General features: G+C 34.7%; 1 protein-coding gene across 1 annotated transcript in view; it reads left to right on the forward strand.

Moving 5' to 3' along the window:
• The window catches only part of GLCCI1 (glucocorticoid induced 1), a 104,699-nt gene that overhangs the window by 26,876 nt on the left and 61,189 nt on the right, over nt 1–16,634 (forward strand). Inside the window, exon 2 of the mRNA XM_053898288.1 lies at nt 6,095–6,246. Coding sequence (XP_053754263.1) covers nt 6,095–6,246 — 152 coding nt within the window. The remainder of the gene's footprint in view (nt 1–6,094; nt 6,247–16,634) is intronic.

The raw sequence follows: 16,634 nt of genomic DNA on the forward strand, positions 1-16,634 counted from the left end.
TGCTTTCTTTAAGTTTGGATGTGCTTCATGTAATCACGAAGTGTAGATGGAAAGCTTTGGCTAATAATCATTAATTGAGAGCTAAACACAGTTACTTGCTTTTGTAGTAGGGTGAACATAGTATGAAATAGGTTGGAGTGTGTTAATGGTCCAAGAAAAAATATGAGTACTTTTTTATTTGTGTTGGTTTGCATTCTGTATGGCTACATTATGGCACTCAAAAATACTGTATCATCTTTGTCACCTGATAAGGTTAGTTTGGAAGATGTGGTTGGTGGCTTGTTTCATATTATTCTGGAGCTATAGTTCTTTAAGTTTCCAATATTCAGTAACTTTTTTTTTCTTTTTTAGCTTGCAGAAGTTGTATTTAACTTTATTTTCCACTGCAGGTTAGCTTCTTAAGGCATGAGATTTCCAAACTGACTAGTCAATCTTCAATCACTGCCACTGAAGTAAACATTGTTGGGAACAAATTAATTAATTTAACATCATACTGCATTGCTCTGGCAGTTAGATATCAGGCATGTTTTAACTGTTTTGAACAGTGCTAGTTTGCTATTCAAATTCAGGGTTATCTAATACGTAGCTTCATGCATTTAAGCCTATTTTATTATTATTACTCTAAAGTTGAATTTCCAGTTGGTTGTTAGAGAGCAAGAAGTATTTTGTATAGTTCTCAGTAGGTACTCAGGAGACCCAGGCCTACCAACTGCTGTTGCCATGTGGCTTCCTATTCAAGGAGGTGAAGAGGGGCAGGAAAGAACAACGTTTAGATGAATGTAATGAGGACGACTTGTTATAGACTGTTGCTATCAACAGTCATTTTCTGATTCTAATAGAATGATAGTACTGGAAATAGGTGTGATTTTTTTTTTTTTTTTTTTTTCCCCTAACCATCGTATTTTTTTGCTGGAGTTAGTTGTGTTTTACCCTCAACTATTTAAGTAAGGGTATTAGCAGCAGGACTGGTAAAGTAGCATGGCAAAGACTCTTACTACTCCTTTTGTGTAGTTGGAGAGCAGCATTCTTAATATCTGCTGCCTAATTTTTTTTTTTTTTTTTGCTTTCTTTCCCTTCCTCTCCTTTGGTGTGCTTTTGCCATACATGTACTGCTTTATATTATAGTTTAATTATATGTATCATGTCTACCCCTAACCACGATATAAACTCCTTGAAGAGAATCTGAAACTTGTTTTGCAATTTCCCTTGGTACATGTAACAGTGCTTTCCATATGGCAGACATTTAGCAAGTTTTATTTAGTAATAATGATAACCTGGTTTCACCACTTATGAAGGTACTGTTTTCCTGATGCCTGTTTTTTTCCTTAAGTAATGATACTAAGTATTTATTTAATTGATTTTCTTTCATACCTTACATAAATATAATTGAATATTTATTTTAGCAATTCTATTAAGTTAAACTCTTATAAATTAATTCAAAGACTGACTCTACTAATGTATGTTTCTAGCTCATAGGGTGTCCTCTTGATCTACTTGAATTGAGGTAATTTTGTAATAATTAGAGAAATAATTGTGATCACTCAATTCAAAACCACATATTCTAATCACAGTTGTAACCATGACATAGACAATTTATTGTATTGAACATATAAGTAATGCAAAGCCAGTGTTGATTTTCCGTATTGCACTGGATTGTAAAACCTGAGTTGATAGGAGATAACACCATGAATTAAATAAATAAAAATTGGTGAGCATCGAGGCTTAGATGTTGAGGCAGTTAAAAACTAATTCATTTCCGGGGCACTTGGGTGGCTCAGTCAGTTAAGCATCCAGCACTTGATTTTGGCTCAGGTCATCATCTCATGGTTTGTGGGATCGAGCCCCATGTTGGGCTCTGGGCTGACTGTGCAGAACCTGCTTGGGATTCTCTCTCTCCCTCTCTCTCTCCCTCTCCCTCCCTCTCTGTGTGCTTGTGTGAGCTCTCTCTCTGTCCTCTCTCAGATAAATTTGAAAATTTATTATATATATATATATATGTATATATGCTAATTGCCATGATAATTTGGATAATGGTAACAAGTCATCTTGTTGAAATAGAATTACATCGGGGCGCCTGGGTGGCTCAGTCGGTTGAGCGGCCGACTTCGGCTCAGGTCATGATCTCGCGGTCCGTGAGTTCGAGCCCCGCGTCGGGCTCTGTGCTGACAGCTCAGAGCCTGGAGCCTACTTCAGATTCTGTGTCTCCCTCTCTCTCTGACCCTCCCCGTTCATGCTCTGTCTCTCTCTGTCTCAAAAATAAATAAATGTAAAAAAAAAAAAATTAAAAAAAAAAAGAAATAGAATTACATTGTTTTTAACAAACCTTTTGTTAAGTCTAGGGCTTTAGTGATATTTGATAGATTCAGTTATTATGGCTAATCATATCCTGGAAGAGTACTGTCCTTGCCAATTTTCAAACCTAATCTGATTTTTACACTTGAAATAATTTGGAAATTAATAATTCCCTATCTTTTAAATTTTCCTGGTTGTGAGCACTGGTGAGAATCTTTATTTTAAAGAGTGTTTGGGAGTACCTGGGTGGCTCAGTCATTTGAGCACCCAACTCTTGATTTTGGCTCAGGTCATGATCTCATGGTTTGTGAGATCTCTGCTGACAGCACAGAGCCTACTTGGGATCCTCTCTCTTCCTCTCTCTCTTTCCCTCCCCGCCCCCCCCCCCCAATAAATAAACAAACATGAAAAAATAAAGAATATGTTTGAAATAGGACCTATCAAGAATATATGCCTCATATACTTTAATTTTTTTTTAAATGATGATTGGTAGAATTAATTTTGTAACAAGATATAGACACTGCGTTGTCCTAACTTGTTTTCTCTGTTTAAGGCAGATCTTTTTGTTTGTTTTGGTGGTGGTAATGTCTGGTGCTTGTCTACACATTCTGAACATCATTAAGCAGTAGGATAATCTTGTAAAATTAGAGCTAAGTGGCCAATCTGTACAATGAGACTAGCACCCAGTTTCAGGTCCATTAAAGTAATAAGGCCATCTTTTGAGATACAGGAAAACATCATAACGTCTGTTTTTTTTCACACATGTGTATTTTTATTTTTCTTCCATATCATGTGTTTGTTTTATCAGTTTTATAATGCTTAACGTATTAGTAATATAGTACATATCCCATTTATAAATGAATAACTACAGATGTTGTTCCATGCTTACCTATAAGAGTATTTAGTCAAAATAGCTTGAAGACCGCAGTTCTGACAAAGTCACTAATCCTAGAGAATGGACATTACGTGGAGAGCATGTGATCTTTTCAGAGTGATAGGCAAAGGTCCAGTGATAAAATATATAGCAAGAGTTATTTGATATAGATTGAAATATATAGATCAAGAAGCTCATTTATACCGCTTCTTCATTATAAAACATAAAAATGGTCCCTATGGTTTATTTTCCAAGTTAGGAGGAGTTTTAATAGTTGTAAGTAGCGTATATATGACATTTTAATAGTTCGGAGCAGTGTAAGTTTAGGCACAAGTTTTCCACATGTAGTGGTTCTTCATTTTCTGGCTACGGCTGACCTTTATGCAGGACTTTTTGTATTTAGTGGTGGACTGCTATAAATGTTGGTTCTTTTTTAAGCGACAATCTTTTTTGTCTCTTGTGTCTCTTGTGTCCCTCTTCCTGGTGGAGGGAATATAAAATAACTTTTAAAAATTTTAAACAAATTGTTATAAATTAGATTATGAGAGACATATTTTCTCCTTTTCCCAAAGTTGTTAAAATTTGTGGGTATTGCTTTTATAGCCAGAAAAAAAATACTTGAAGGAATTAATATAAATAACTTCTAGTACCAAACACAGTCTACATAGGTATTAGTTGTGATGGGGGAAGAGGTAAGAGAGAAGAAAAAAAACAAAACAGTGAAACAGGACAAGTAGCAAGAAAGCATTACAAATAGGAAGAAGAAAGTTACATGACAAGTTAAATTTACTATAGCAATAATGTAAATGGGATAAAATTATCTTCTACAAGAAGGCTTACTGCAAAGTTTTTTTTCCAAAAAGCTTCGTTATATACTGAGTATAGGACACATGCGTAAACAGAATGATTGAAAGAAATTGAAAATTCAAGAGTAGGGATATCAGGAAAATTATAATAGCAAAAGGGGTCACAATGTGAATGTTTAATTTGACAGAGTTTAAAACGTGATATATGGAACAGATCATAATGGTGAAGTATGTAAGCCATAGTACTGCTATCATGGATCAGTATGTGTCAGTTTACACAGAACTAAAATGTAAATGATAAAAAATGGCAATAAAGAGAATTATTAGATCTCAAAAGAAGTTTAGAAATTTTAGAGTTCTTCTCTAAATTTGTGACAGATCCAGATGATAATTATATTATTCCTATATTCTGTATTTTTATTTCAGTTGAGGTACAAGACTAATAGAGACCTATATTCTGAAAACAGAAAATATATCTTCTTCATGACTCATGAGATATTTATAAAAATTGGCCGTGTTTTTGGTCACAAAGAAAATTTCAGATAATTCCAAAGAGTAGATAGAAATAGTAGGTATCCTAGATTCTCTGCCCATGGTGAAATGAAATTAGACTAAGTAATAAAGATGAGGAGGAAATTTGGTAATTTTCTTATCTTTTGTAACATTCTAAGGTTAAAGAAAAAAAAAATCAAAACTGCAGTTTTAAGATATGTAAATAATATGATAACACCAAAGTATACAGTGTTTTGTTTTCTGATAAAAAAAACAAAGCAACAAAAAAAACCCTGTATATTCTGGCTTCAGGAAGATAGTGGAAGGACAGTATTCAAAACAAATGTTCCTTAATTGTTGTTAATGTGCAAGGCATTTTAGTTCCATGTGAGCTGTAACCCTGGATGAGACTCTGAGCTTTGGAGCTTGTAATTGGATGGATTTTATTATAGAAAGCACATCGGTGGTAAATTATTGGGGATGTGTATATGGAAAGACTATAATTTCTTTGTTAAGAAACTGTAGAGTTCATTATGATCATTTTAATTTTGAAAAGCAGTACTTACAGTACCCAAATGGAAGGAAGTAGGTTGTTAGAGTAGATTGACTAAACTGTGTAGAATGTCTGGAGATCTTGCTTCCTTTTTACCTCTGGCTCCTGTTGGCAGTTCTCTTTCATTGGACAATTCTGTTTTATCCCTCTGGGCCAGATTCTTCATACATAAATGAGGAAATTGAATTACAATATGAGGTTCTTTATACATGTTATTTTTGTGTAGCTGTGAATAAGTTGATTTAAGTAGTATTGAGCATTGATTCCTTTTCAGTCTGTAGAGACTAAACTTATGTCCTGGTGGGGGAGAAAGACAAACTTACAGTTCCATGCAAGCAGAGGGGGTCACATATATCTGAAACCAAGGGTAGAGATGGAGAAAGAAAAGCCTTGGGGAAGGTTTCGCAGAGTTGGTGTGACACCTGAGCTGCTTTTGGAGATAAGAGTTTGTCAGGGGAACAGAAAAGGAGAGGGTTGTCTGCTCAGGAAGTAGTAGAATGTATAGGGGCAGAGAAGGGAGTGTTGTACATTTGGGAAACTGCAGTTAGTTCATTTGGCACTTTGTAGTTAGCATGGATTTATAGTGGAGTAGCAAGACATTAAGCACCGAGGTATATGGGAGCCAAATTGTAAAAAATACAGGCTTTAACTTTAAGATAGTAATTAACCATGGAAGTGTTTTTTGTTTGTTTGTTTGTTTGTTTGTTTTAGTGGTGTTGGGATGTAGCCCAATTGAGATAGATGCAGAGATAGCAGTGAAGAAACTGGCAGTCCAGGGGAGACATGATAGAGTCTTAATTAAAGTAATGGCAGTGAAGATGATGGGTAGATTTTAGAATAGGTCTCTGAATGGGTGAACAAGCATCTGACAGCCCTGGAAATATATGCAAGATTTAATATGTGAATGTATTTTCCTTTGGAGAGGGTCTACAAACTTCATCAGGTCATATATGAAAGAGCTGTTAGGGTAAATATGTATCATAAGGAAACTTGGCAGGGTGACATTCTACAGACTATGAAGTTTAAATTTTACATAATTTATCAGTGACTAATCTAATTTTTTTTCACTTTTTATAGTGGACAGGCCAAAAGCTCAGCAAGTTCGAACCTCTAGTACAATAAGGCGAACCTCTTCTTTGGATACGATAACAGGACCTTATCTCACAGGACAGTGGCCACGGGATCCTCATGTTCATTACCCTTCATGCATGAAAGATAAAGCTACTCAGGTAAAATGAGCAAATCAAAATCAGTTTTATTACCCTGTAGTTCTGTTTTGATCACAATAAAGAAAATGTAATTTCATCAAATTTTTCCAAATTTGAAATATATTCAACCAAAGAAGGAAGCCATTTCTTTTAATAAGCTTTAGACTAATGGTTTATTGTCATTTCGGTTTTAAAAGTTTTAAAATTATTCAAAATTTAATAAAGAGCATATCAGTTTATATTACATGGTTTTTGAGACTTAGAGTTTTAAGAATTGCTTAACAGAAATTAACATAACTAGTAAGTATATTAGAAAATATAAATACTTTTTGAAGAAAAGTTTACACAATTTTTGGAAGTAATTTATAAAGTACTAGCACATGGCTAAGGAAATTCATGTTATAGGATTTTGTTTAATTTTTTTTTAATGTTTGCTTATTTTTGAGAGAGAGACAGAGCATGAGCAGGGGAGGGGAAAAGAGAGAGAGGGAGACACAGAATCCAAAGCAGGCTCCAGGCTGTGAGCTGTCAGCACAGAGCCCGACACGGGCCTCGAACCCACAAATTAGGAGATCATGACCTGAGCTGAAATCCGATGCTCGACCAACTGAGCCACCCAGGTGTCCCTGTTTGTTTGTTTAAAACCGAAGACTAGAAACCTTGATACCTTGATATCTAAATAGAACGTTTACTGTTTGTCACACTTTTTCTGCTTATGGAAGGTTCCCCAAACTTTTGATTTGAGAAGCTTTTCCTTCCAAGTCAGGGAAAAATATGAAAACATCTTACTTTATGATTTCTGAGTTCTTGACCATTTCTTCATAATAGTCGTCAATCAGCATTTTGAAGAATATTAAAAGTATAAGAGACGGTTGCTGGCCTTAAAGAACTTACAGCATAGTTAGGAAGATAAGATGTAAATTCATGAAAATCAGTAATAGAAGATAGTATATAATTAGATGTTTGATGAATGGACCATTTAAATGTTAGAGGATTCAAAGGAATGAGAAGATTCGAAGCTTTCTAGGTTAGGGAAATGGAAGTATTTGAGTTTCATGTCTGAAGGAAAAGGGAGGAAATTTGGACATGATCTGTGAGAATCTTCTCAGTGCTTATAATTTTCTCAGAGAAGCTTGAAACCATGAAATTAGCTTCTTTATTATCCATCTTATCAGCTTTGTCTTCGCAATATAGTCTTTTGCTTTCCATTCTTTGCTTTATGAGGAAAAGGATCAGTTTGATGTGGTAGACAATGGGCTTCTCAAGTAGAAATAACTAGCAGAACTCAGAGATGTGGGTCTGGACACTTAGAATTGGACACAGATAATTCAAGACCATCTTTTTGGAAGAGTAGGGTTCACAAGTGTGATAAAGTGTAGACATGGTATATAAAGAAAGAAGATCAAGAGACCAAGGACTTCATCTTTGGAAATGCACACAGGGAAAGAGAAAAAACTAATATATTTACCTGGAAGCAACAAGAAGAGGAGGGGATTAACATTTGCTGACTGTAGATCATGTGCTGCATTTCTTACATCCCGAGTTTCATTTAGTTCTCACAAGAACAATGTAAGATGACACAGATGGGGAAGCAGAGACTCTGAGAAGCTAAGGGACTTACTCAGGATCATAAAGGTAGGAAGTGTTGGAGCCAGGCGTCGAATATAGATTAATTCGTCAATCATTCTGAGCTGCAGTTTTATGGTGCTGTTAGAATAAATGGAATAGTGTGTTTGTGTGTTTCACCTAGTGGAGTAACTGGCATGGTATTTAAAGATGGCAGCTTTTCTTTTTAGGTGTTAAAAAATGCTACTTTTTATTGAGTATATGCTTTATGCAGACGGTATCCAGAAACAGAGGAGCCAGGTAAAGAGCAAAAGCTAAGAGAAGAACTGCAGTAGTCTAGCCTTAGGAGCCAAAGGGAAAGATGTTCTAAGGAAGAATTGTTAACACCATCAGGTGCCAAAGAGAGAGGTCATGGAGAATAAGGACTAAAGTTAAGGATTATGGGCACATTATCTTGGAGAGTTTAGTATTGAAGTTATAGAGGAGGAAACTCAGATATTCCAGAATTAAGAAGAAAACTAGATGGAGATAGAAAAGAAGGCTCTGGGTATGCTTCTTAAGCTTGTCTGTTTCTTTATCTGTGTGACAAGGTTAGTGAAACCTAACTCATGATAATGTTATGTAACTATACATGACAATATATGAAAGTGAATGTCAGTACCCATGGTAGGTTATTAGTAGTGGATACAGATAGGCCCATTTGCAACATTTGCATGGTTTGGAGCAAATATAAATGAAGACCCACATACCATATGTGTATAACAAACTGTTATGTAAGATATATTTTGTCCTTCCACTTTGGCAAATAAACCTTCACATGGATCTTGAACGTCAAGTTGGAACTAAGAAATCCTGGATTCTTCAGACCTACATGCCAGGATGTGTCTGCATGCTCTGATCCCACCCCATCTTCTGAGCCTAAACTCATATCTCTTCCTACCCTACACACCATTCTATTCTCTGAGAGGGGGGTTCACACATATGTTTCAATGCCCCAGTTCTCACATCCATGCTTTGTTCGTACTCCTTCAGGAAGTGAGACCCAGGGAATAGGTTCTTTCACAACTTAGAAGCCAGGCTGCTCTGTTTAGGCAAGGAATTCCTGGGTCTAGGTTACCCAGAGCTTAGTCCGTGGTAGAGGTGTGGGCTCATGGTGTGTATGTCCTTTTGGACCCATGATCTCTTCACCTTTGGGGAGGGGTGTGGGTAGAAGAGGGCCAGAGTAGTTCCTCCTAAAACTCGAGGTCCAGGACAGAGGTCTGACTGGGTCTCTATGTAGGTCATTTATTTGAGAAACAACATTGAAAGGAAGGTAAAACATAGGCCTCACTTTACAGATGAGATACTGAGGCATGGGGAAGTTAAGTAATTTGTACTTGGTTATATAGCTAATAAAAATAAAGAAATTTGAACTCAGATTTGGCTGATTCCAAAGCTTTTGCTTTTTCTTCAGTTCTCCACTGTTTCTCATAGTAACCCCTGAAGCATATAGACTTAACCCAGTGTTTACTTTAGAAGCATAAGAAATGGTCTTGTCCCCAAGCCTCTGTTGGTTTAATTGAAGGTACAAGAGATGAACATGTGAGATGTTTTTTGTTTTTGTTTTTATTTTTTTATTGTCATATCCATTCTTTCTGGATTAACTCTTGAACTCTGAGCGATGCAAATAGAAGATTTTGTTTATTTAGGGTAAGTTAGTGGAGAGAAGGTGGTACAGTCGCTTGCTACAGATATTGCTATCTAGGCTGTCTGGTTTTGGTGGAGGGTGTCTCTAGGATTTTTTTCTTTCACATTTCCATATTTCAACTACCTTAATTATTGAGGGTTAGGAATAAAATTCTCAATATTTAATATAGTTACACATTGGGCCTTTTCAAAAGTGTAGCATAGTGTTGTGAAAATCACTGTGGACTTTGGAGATGCATCATGTGTTCAAATTAAGGCCCAGTATGAGAGAACCTTGTGGGATGATGGAAGATTTGTATATCTTGATAGAGGTTTTGGTTATATGAGTGAATGCATTTTTCAGAACTTACACAAGTATACATTTGTGTGTTTTACCATAGAACTTTAAAAATATAGAGCCTAAACAAATATTGAACTCTAATCAGATGTTCAGGAGTGAAATGTACTGCTGTCTGCAGCTTACTTTGAAATGAATCAAAAATAAGATCAGTTGATGGATAGGTAGATATATGAAGCAAATACAGCAAAATGTTACACAGAGAATCTAAATGTTGGCTTTTTTAGTGCTCACGAGGCAGTTATTTTCAGTAAACTTTAAGTTTGAGTATTTTAAAATGTTGGGAGAATAATCATGGCCACTGAATTAACCGTTGTGTGGTCCAAACTTCAGTTTCCTTTTCTATAAATTGAAATAGCAGACCAAATTTGCAGAATCATGTATTTACACTGAGGACTGAAAGAGACCACTTCACATATTTAAGGCTAATGAGGAAATGGATCATTGCCAGCTTATTAGAATAGTCTGTGTAGCTTAATAGAAATAAAAACTAAAAACCTTTTGTGGAATTTAATATTACTTTAATATATCAGCCTTGCAGATACAACCCTTTTTTAAACAAAAATTTATTACCAACTCCCAAAATTGAACCTACAGTTAAAGTTACAGTAATCAGTAGTATATTCTCAGTTTTTACCATGTTATCTAAAGCTTCATCTCAGACGGATTTACAATTCTGAGTGTGAGCATGTTTTTAAATGAGAAAGTAGTACATACACTTTCCATAAAGGGTTCAAACAATAAAAACAGTATAGAGCAATAATAAAGCATGTTTCTTCTGAGTTCCCAAGTATGGTAGCAAATATACACATTCTCTTCACAAATATACACATTTTCTCTCCATGGCACATTGTAGGATTTTACTTCTCTGCCCACTTAACGTTAAGTTTGGCCATGAAACTTATTATAGGAAGAGGCTGGAAGAGACCTGGCGTACTAAAACCAGACAAGGCCACCACAAAAAAAAGAAAATTATAAGCTCGTATCCCTGATTAATTTAGATGCAAAACACCTCAACAAAATATTAACAAACCTAATTCAATAGTACATTAAAAGGATCATACACCATGATCAGTGGGATTTATTCCAGGAAGCAAGGTTGGTTCAACATTTGCAAAATTGTTCAGTGTGATACATCACATTAACAAAATGAAGGATAAAAACGATATGATCATCTCAATAGATGCAGAAAAAGCATTGGTCAGAATTCAGCGTTCATCTGTGAAAAAAACTTTCAACTAAGCGAGTATAGAGAGAATGTATCTCAACATAATAAAGGCCATGTGTGACAAGCCCATAACTAACATCATACTCAATGGTGAAAAACTGAAAGCTTTTTCTCTAACATCAGGAACAAGATAAACATGCCCACTCTCACCACTTTTATTCAACATATACTGGACATCTTAGTTAGCCACAGCAGTAAGGCAATAAGAAATAAAGAAAATAGAGAAATAAAAAAGAAATAAAAGGCTTCCACATTGGAGAGGAAGAAGTAAAACTGTCACTATTTGCAGATGACATGATGCTCTATACAGAAGACACTGAAAACTTGGTCAGAAGGCTGATAGAACTAATGAATTCAGTATGAAGTTGCATGATACAAGATCAACATACAGAAATCTGTTGTGTTTCTTTACACTAATATATCAGAAAGAGATACTAAGAAAGTCCCATTTAAAATTGCATCAGGGGCGTCTGGGTGGCTCAGTCGGTTAAGTGTCCAACTTCGGTTCAGGTCATGATCTTGGGGTCCGTGAGTGTGAGCTCCATGTTGGGCTCTGTGCTGACAGCTCAGAGCCTGGAGCGTGCTTCAGATTCTGTGTCTCTCTCTCTCTGCCCCTCCCCAGCTTACACTGTGTGTGTGTGTGTGTGCGTGCGCGCGCGCGCGTGTGTGTGTGTGTGTCTCAAAAATAAACATTAAAATTGCATCAAAAAGAATAAAATACCTAGGAAATAATTTAACCAAGGAGGTAAAAAACTGGCACATGAAAACTATATAAGATATTGACTAAAGAAACTGAAGAAGATACAAACAAATAGAAATATATTCCATGCTCATGTATTGGAAGAATTAATATTGTTAAAATGTTCATGCTACCCCAAGTAATCTACAGATTCAGTATAATCCCTGTCAAAATTCCAATGACATTTTTCACAGAAACAAAACAAATAATCCTAAAATTTGTATTGAACCACAAAAGACCCTGAATAGCCAAAGCATCTTGATAACAAGAAAGCTTGAGACATCATACTCTGATTTAAAACTATATTACAAAGCTATAGTAATCGAAACAGTATGGTATTGGTGTAAAAACAAACACATAGGTCAATGGAACAGAATAGAGAGCCAAGAAATAAACCCATGCATATATGGTCAATTAGTTTATCACAAAGGAGCAAGGAATATACAGTTGAGAAGGGACAAGTCTTTTCAATAAATGATGCTGGCAAAACAGGACCACTATCATACACCATACACAAAATTTAATTCAAAATGGATCAGCGACTTGAATGTAAGACCTGAAACCATAAAAATTCTAGAAGAAAACCTAGGTGGTAAGCTCCTTTATGTGGGTCTTGGTGATGATTTTTTGTATTTGACATTAAAAGCAAAGGCAACAAAAGAAAAAGTAAATAAGTAGGGCTACATCAGACTAAAAAACTTCTGCACAGCAAAGGAAACAATAAAATGAAAAGGCCTCCTACTAAATAGAAAATATTTGCAAATTATATCCAGAATATCAAAGAAGTGCTATAGCTCAATAGCAAAAGAACAAACAATCCAATTAAAAAATGGACAGAAGATCTGAATCCACATGTTTCCAGAGAAGATATTTAGATGGCCAGAAGGAAAATGAAAAGATGCTCAGCATCACTAATGATCAGGGAAATGTAATCAAAACCACAGTGAGATAGCACCTCATATTTATACAAATAACTGTTATCAAAAAACCAGAGTTAGCCAGGATGGGGAAAAAAGTAAATAATTGTGCATTGCTGGTGAGAAAGTAGATTGTTGCAGCCACCATGGAAGACTGTATGGAGTTTCTTCAAAAAATTAAAAATAGAATTACCACATGATCCAGTAATTCCACTTCTGGGTATTTATCCAAAGAAGACAAAAACACTAACCCAAAAAGATACATGTACCCCCATGTTCATTAGAGCATTATTTACAATAACTGAGGTATGAAAGCAGCCTAAGTGTTCACCAACAGATGAGTAGATAAAGAAGTTATGGTATGTGTATGCAATGGAATATTATTCAGCCATAAAAACATGAAATCCAGCCATTTACAGCAACATAAATTGACCTTGAAGACATTTTACTTCAGTGAAATAAATCAAAGACAAATATGATCAAATAAGATCTCACTTACATGTGGAATCTTAAGAAAAATAAGCTCATAGGTAACAAAGAATAGATTGATGGTTGCTGGGAGTTAGGGGGTGGGCTAAATGGGTGAAGGGAGTCAAAAGGTACAAACTTCTAATTATAAAATAAATAATTTGTCTAGGGATGTAATGTATAGCATGGCAACTGTAGCTAATAATCTTGTATGGCGTACTTAAAATTTGCCAGGAGGGGTGTCTGGGTGGCTCAGTCAAACATCTGACTTTGGCTCTGGTCATGATCTCACGGTTTGTGAGTTCTAGCCTTGCATTGGGCTCTGTACTGACAGCTCAGAGCCTGGAACCTGCTTTGGAATCTGTGCCCCATCTCCTTTGCCCCTCCCCTGCGTGTGCATTTAGTCTCTCTCAAAAATGAATAAACATTTAAAAAAAGTTGCCAAGAAAGAAAATCTTAAAAGTTCTCATTACAAGAAAAAATTTCCATAATTATGAGTAGTAACAATGTTATCTAGACTTATTGTGGTGATCATTTCACAGCGTATACAAGTACTGAATTATTAGGTTGTACACCTTAAGCTAATATAATACTGTATGTCAGATCTCAATAAACTTAAAAACAGAGCTGGTGCTTTTCACTCTGACAAGAGCAGCATCAAGCATAATTATTTTACTAACTGTTTTTCTTCTTAAATCAGAAGTGATTTTTTCAGATGTGAAATACCATTCATCATTGAAATGAATATGTTGTTTTGACTCAACCTATAATATAGTGAATTTCTTTAATAGATTACTTAATAATTGGTCATGATTACATTTCTGGAATAAATGCTATGTATGGAATTCTCTTTTAAAAATAATACAGTGGCAAATAAAGCATTTGTTAATATTATATTTGTTTCAAAATTCAGAAATGGGGTCTGAAATTTTTTTCTTTTTCATCATGTAATCCTTAGTGTTATACTTGCTTCATGAAAAGATTTTGTAAGATTTCCTTCCTTTGTGCTCTGGAACAATGGTGAAAATATCATCCCAATTACCTGTTACTTGGGTCTGAAAAAATTTTACCTATGAAGCTAACTAGACTAGTATGTTTTTAGATGGTAACTCTTTTAGTAAAATCTTAATTTTTTGCCAGTGGTTCTTGGTTTTAGTTTCTATTTCTTTTGTTTGGTATTTTCATTTGAATATAATCCATTTCATCCCACTTTTCAAGTGTATTTGCATAGTTGCACAAAATATTCTTGTATAATTCTTTTAATTTCTTGTAAATCTGTAGTTTTCTTTTCTCACTTATAATACTGTATATCTGTGTTTTGAGTGATTAAATTTATTAGGTTATATAGCACAAAAAAGATGTTAAGGTGTTGAATTTATTTTCCTGTTTTTCTTTTTTCTAGTTCATTGCCCTCTGACTTTACTCGATCATTGCACTTTTTTCTGCCTTCCTGGAGTGTATTTTTTTCCCTAGATTCTAGAGATAAATGCTTAATTTTTGTATTTGTGATATTATTTCTTATTCAGTAATACAAGTGATTTTTATGTCAAGATTTATCCTCTGAGCTCAGCTTTGGTTAGTATATAATGTTTCCATTATTTATATTTTGCGAGATAACTATGTAGTTTCAGTTTTGATATCCTGTTTAGTATATGAGAGCTTTTTGTTTTGTTTTTAATTTCTAAATGGTTAAAGTTGCTTTTCCTAGTAAAAATTTAATTTCTAGTTTTATTACATTTAGAGTATAGAATTATACGTCTTTGAAAACTTGGGTGAAATTTTCTTTGTGGCCTAATGTTAAGATCGTGTTTGTTTCTTTTAATGCTCTGTGAGTATTTGAAAATGAGGTATAGTCTTTACTTTTAGATACAGAATTCATTACATATTCAGTGTTATTATATTATTCAGCTTCCATATAGCCCCTTTGATTTATGTCTGTTTGTTCCATCATAAGCTGGCAGTTACTGAATTAAAATTTCTGTCAATGTATGTTTCCAGTGGTTATTGCTTATATATCTTAAGAATATAGATGTATAAAGATTTATGTCCATTGTATCTTCCTTTTGGTTAGTATTGATTATTATTGTGGGATACTCTGTCTTGATTAATATTTTTCCTCTGAATTTAGTCTTTTTTATGATATAAATTAATATTGAAAACTCTGTTTTATTTTTGTTTTCCATTGGTCAGGAGCTCTGGTTCTGGAATCAAGACTGGTTTTGAATCTTCACTCTAGCATTATCCAACTTTCTAATTCTGGGCAAATTACTTTACCTCTATGTCTGGGTTTTCTCATTTGTTAATGGAATAGTATACTTCATAGGATTATCATAAGGGTTAAATTGAGTTAATGCATTTGAAATGCTAAGAATAGTGGCCAATACATTAAGTGTCAATAAATACTTGCTATTATTATTTACATTAACTAGCAGAGAGGGAGAAAGGTGAATGTTTGGATAGTTGCCATGGTACTGTGGATTCACTGCTGGAAAGGGAAACTTCAAAAGGAAATTTCTTCCTCTTTTCTTTCACCTCTTTCCCATGGTTTTTATTTCTTAGTTTGTTTTTGTCTTTTGTCTTTCTGTTCTGGCAAATCTTGCTTATTGCTGGAAATAATTAGCTTTGTGCTATTTACTTATTTATCTATCCATTCATTTATTTTGGAGTCATCCATCCCATCACTTGTTCCCTATTAGGGAAAAACGGTGTGGTGAGCTTGGCAGTTTTTAAAAATTTGATGGGCAATTGAGGTGAAAATAGCTTTTCTGTTTGTAAATCTTTCCACTTTGACTACCTATCTACCCCCCCCCCCCCATTCATTTTCCCTCCAAATTTAGTATCGGAGGCAACTTTAGAATTGCTCTTACTTAATTTTTATATTCTTTGAGGGGTAGTACGTGGGATGGTTAGATCTTAAGTGAAATTCTGCATACTCTGCTTTTATTTTTCAGATGATGTTTTTCTTTGGCATTTTATTGTTTAAAATTAATTTTCAGGGGCACCTGGGTGGCTGAGTCATTTAAGCGGTCAACTCTTGATTTCAGCTCAGGTCATGATCTCATCGTTCATCGGTCTGTGTTGAGCTTCTCACTGACAGCGTGGAGCCTGCTTGGGATTCTTCCACGTGCTGTCTTTCTCTCTCAAAAATAAGTAAACATTAAAATAATAAAATTAATTTTAAAATTTGGAGGATGAAACGTTTGAACATGCCGGGAAGTATATAAAATAGCATATTTATTTATTTTTCTTAATTTCATTAAGTTTGAGTGTATGGTTTTATGATCCTACCTCTATGCCAGCATCTTTCTCTAGAAATTTATTTATTTTTATTTATTTTTAAGAAACTGTTCAGGAATAAGTACTTAGCATTTGGCTTTAGCTACATTTGATAAAGTCAACAATTCTGAACTCAAATACATAAATTTTTTGCTATTTAAATGACATTTTAAAAAATCGATCCTTTTCCTC

Source organism: Panthera pardus, unplaced genomic scaffold (assembly GCF_024362965.1).
Source record: "Panthera pardus isolate Hobbes unplaced genomic scaffold, ASM2436296v1 HiC_scaffold_8, whole genome shotgun sequence".
NCBI classification, from domain to species: domain Eukaryota; kingdom Metazoa; phylum Chordata; class Mammalia; order Carnivora; family Felidae; genus Panthera; species Panthera pardus.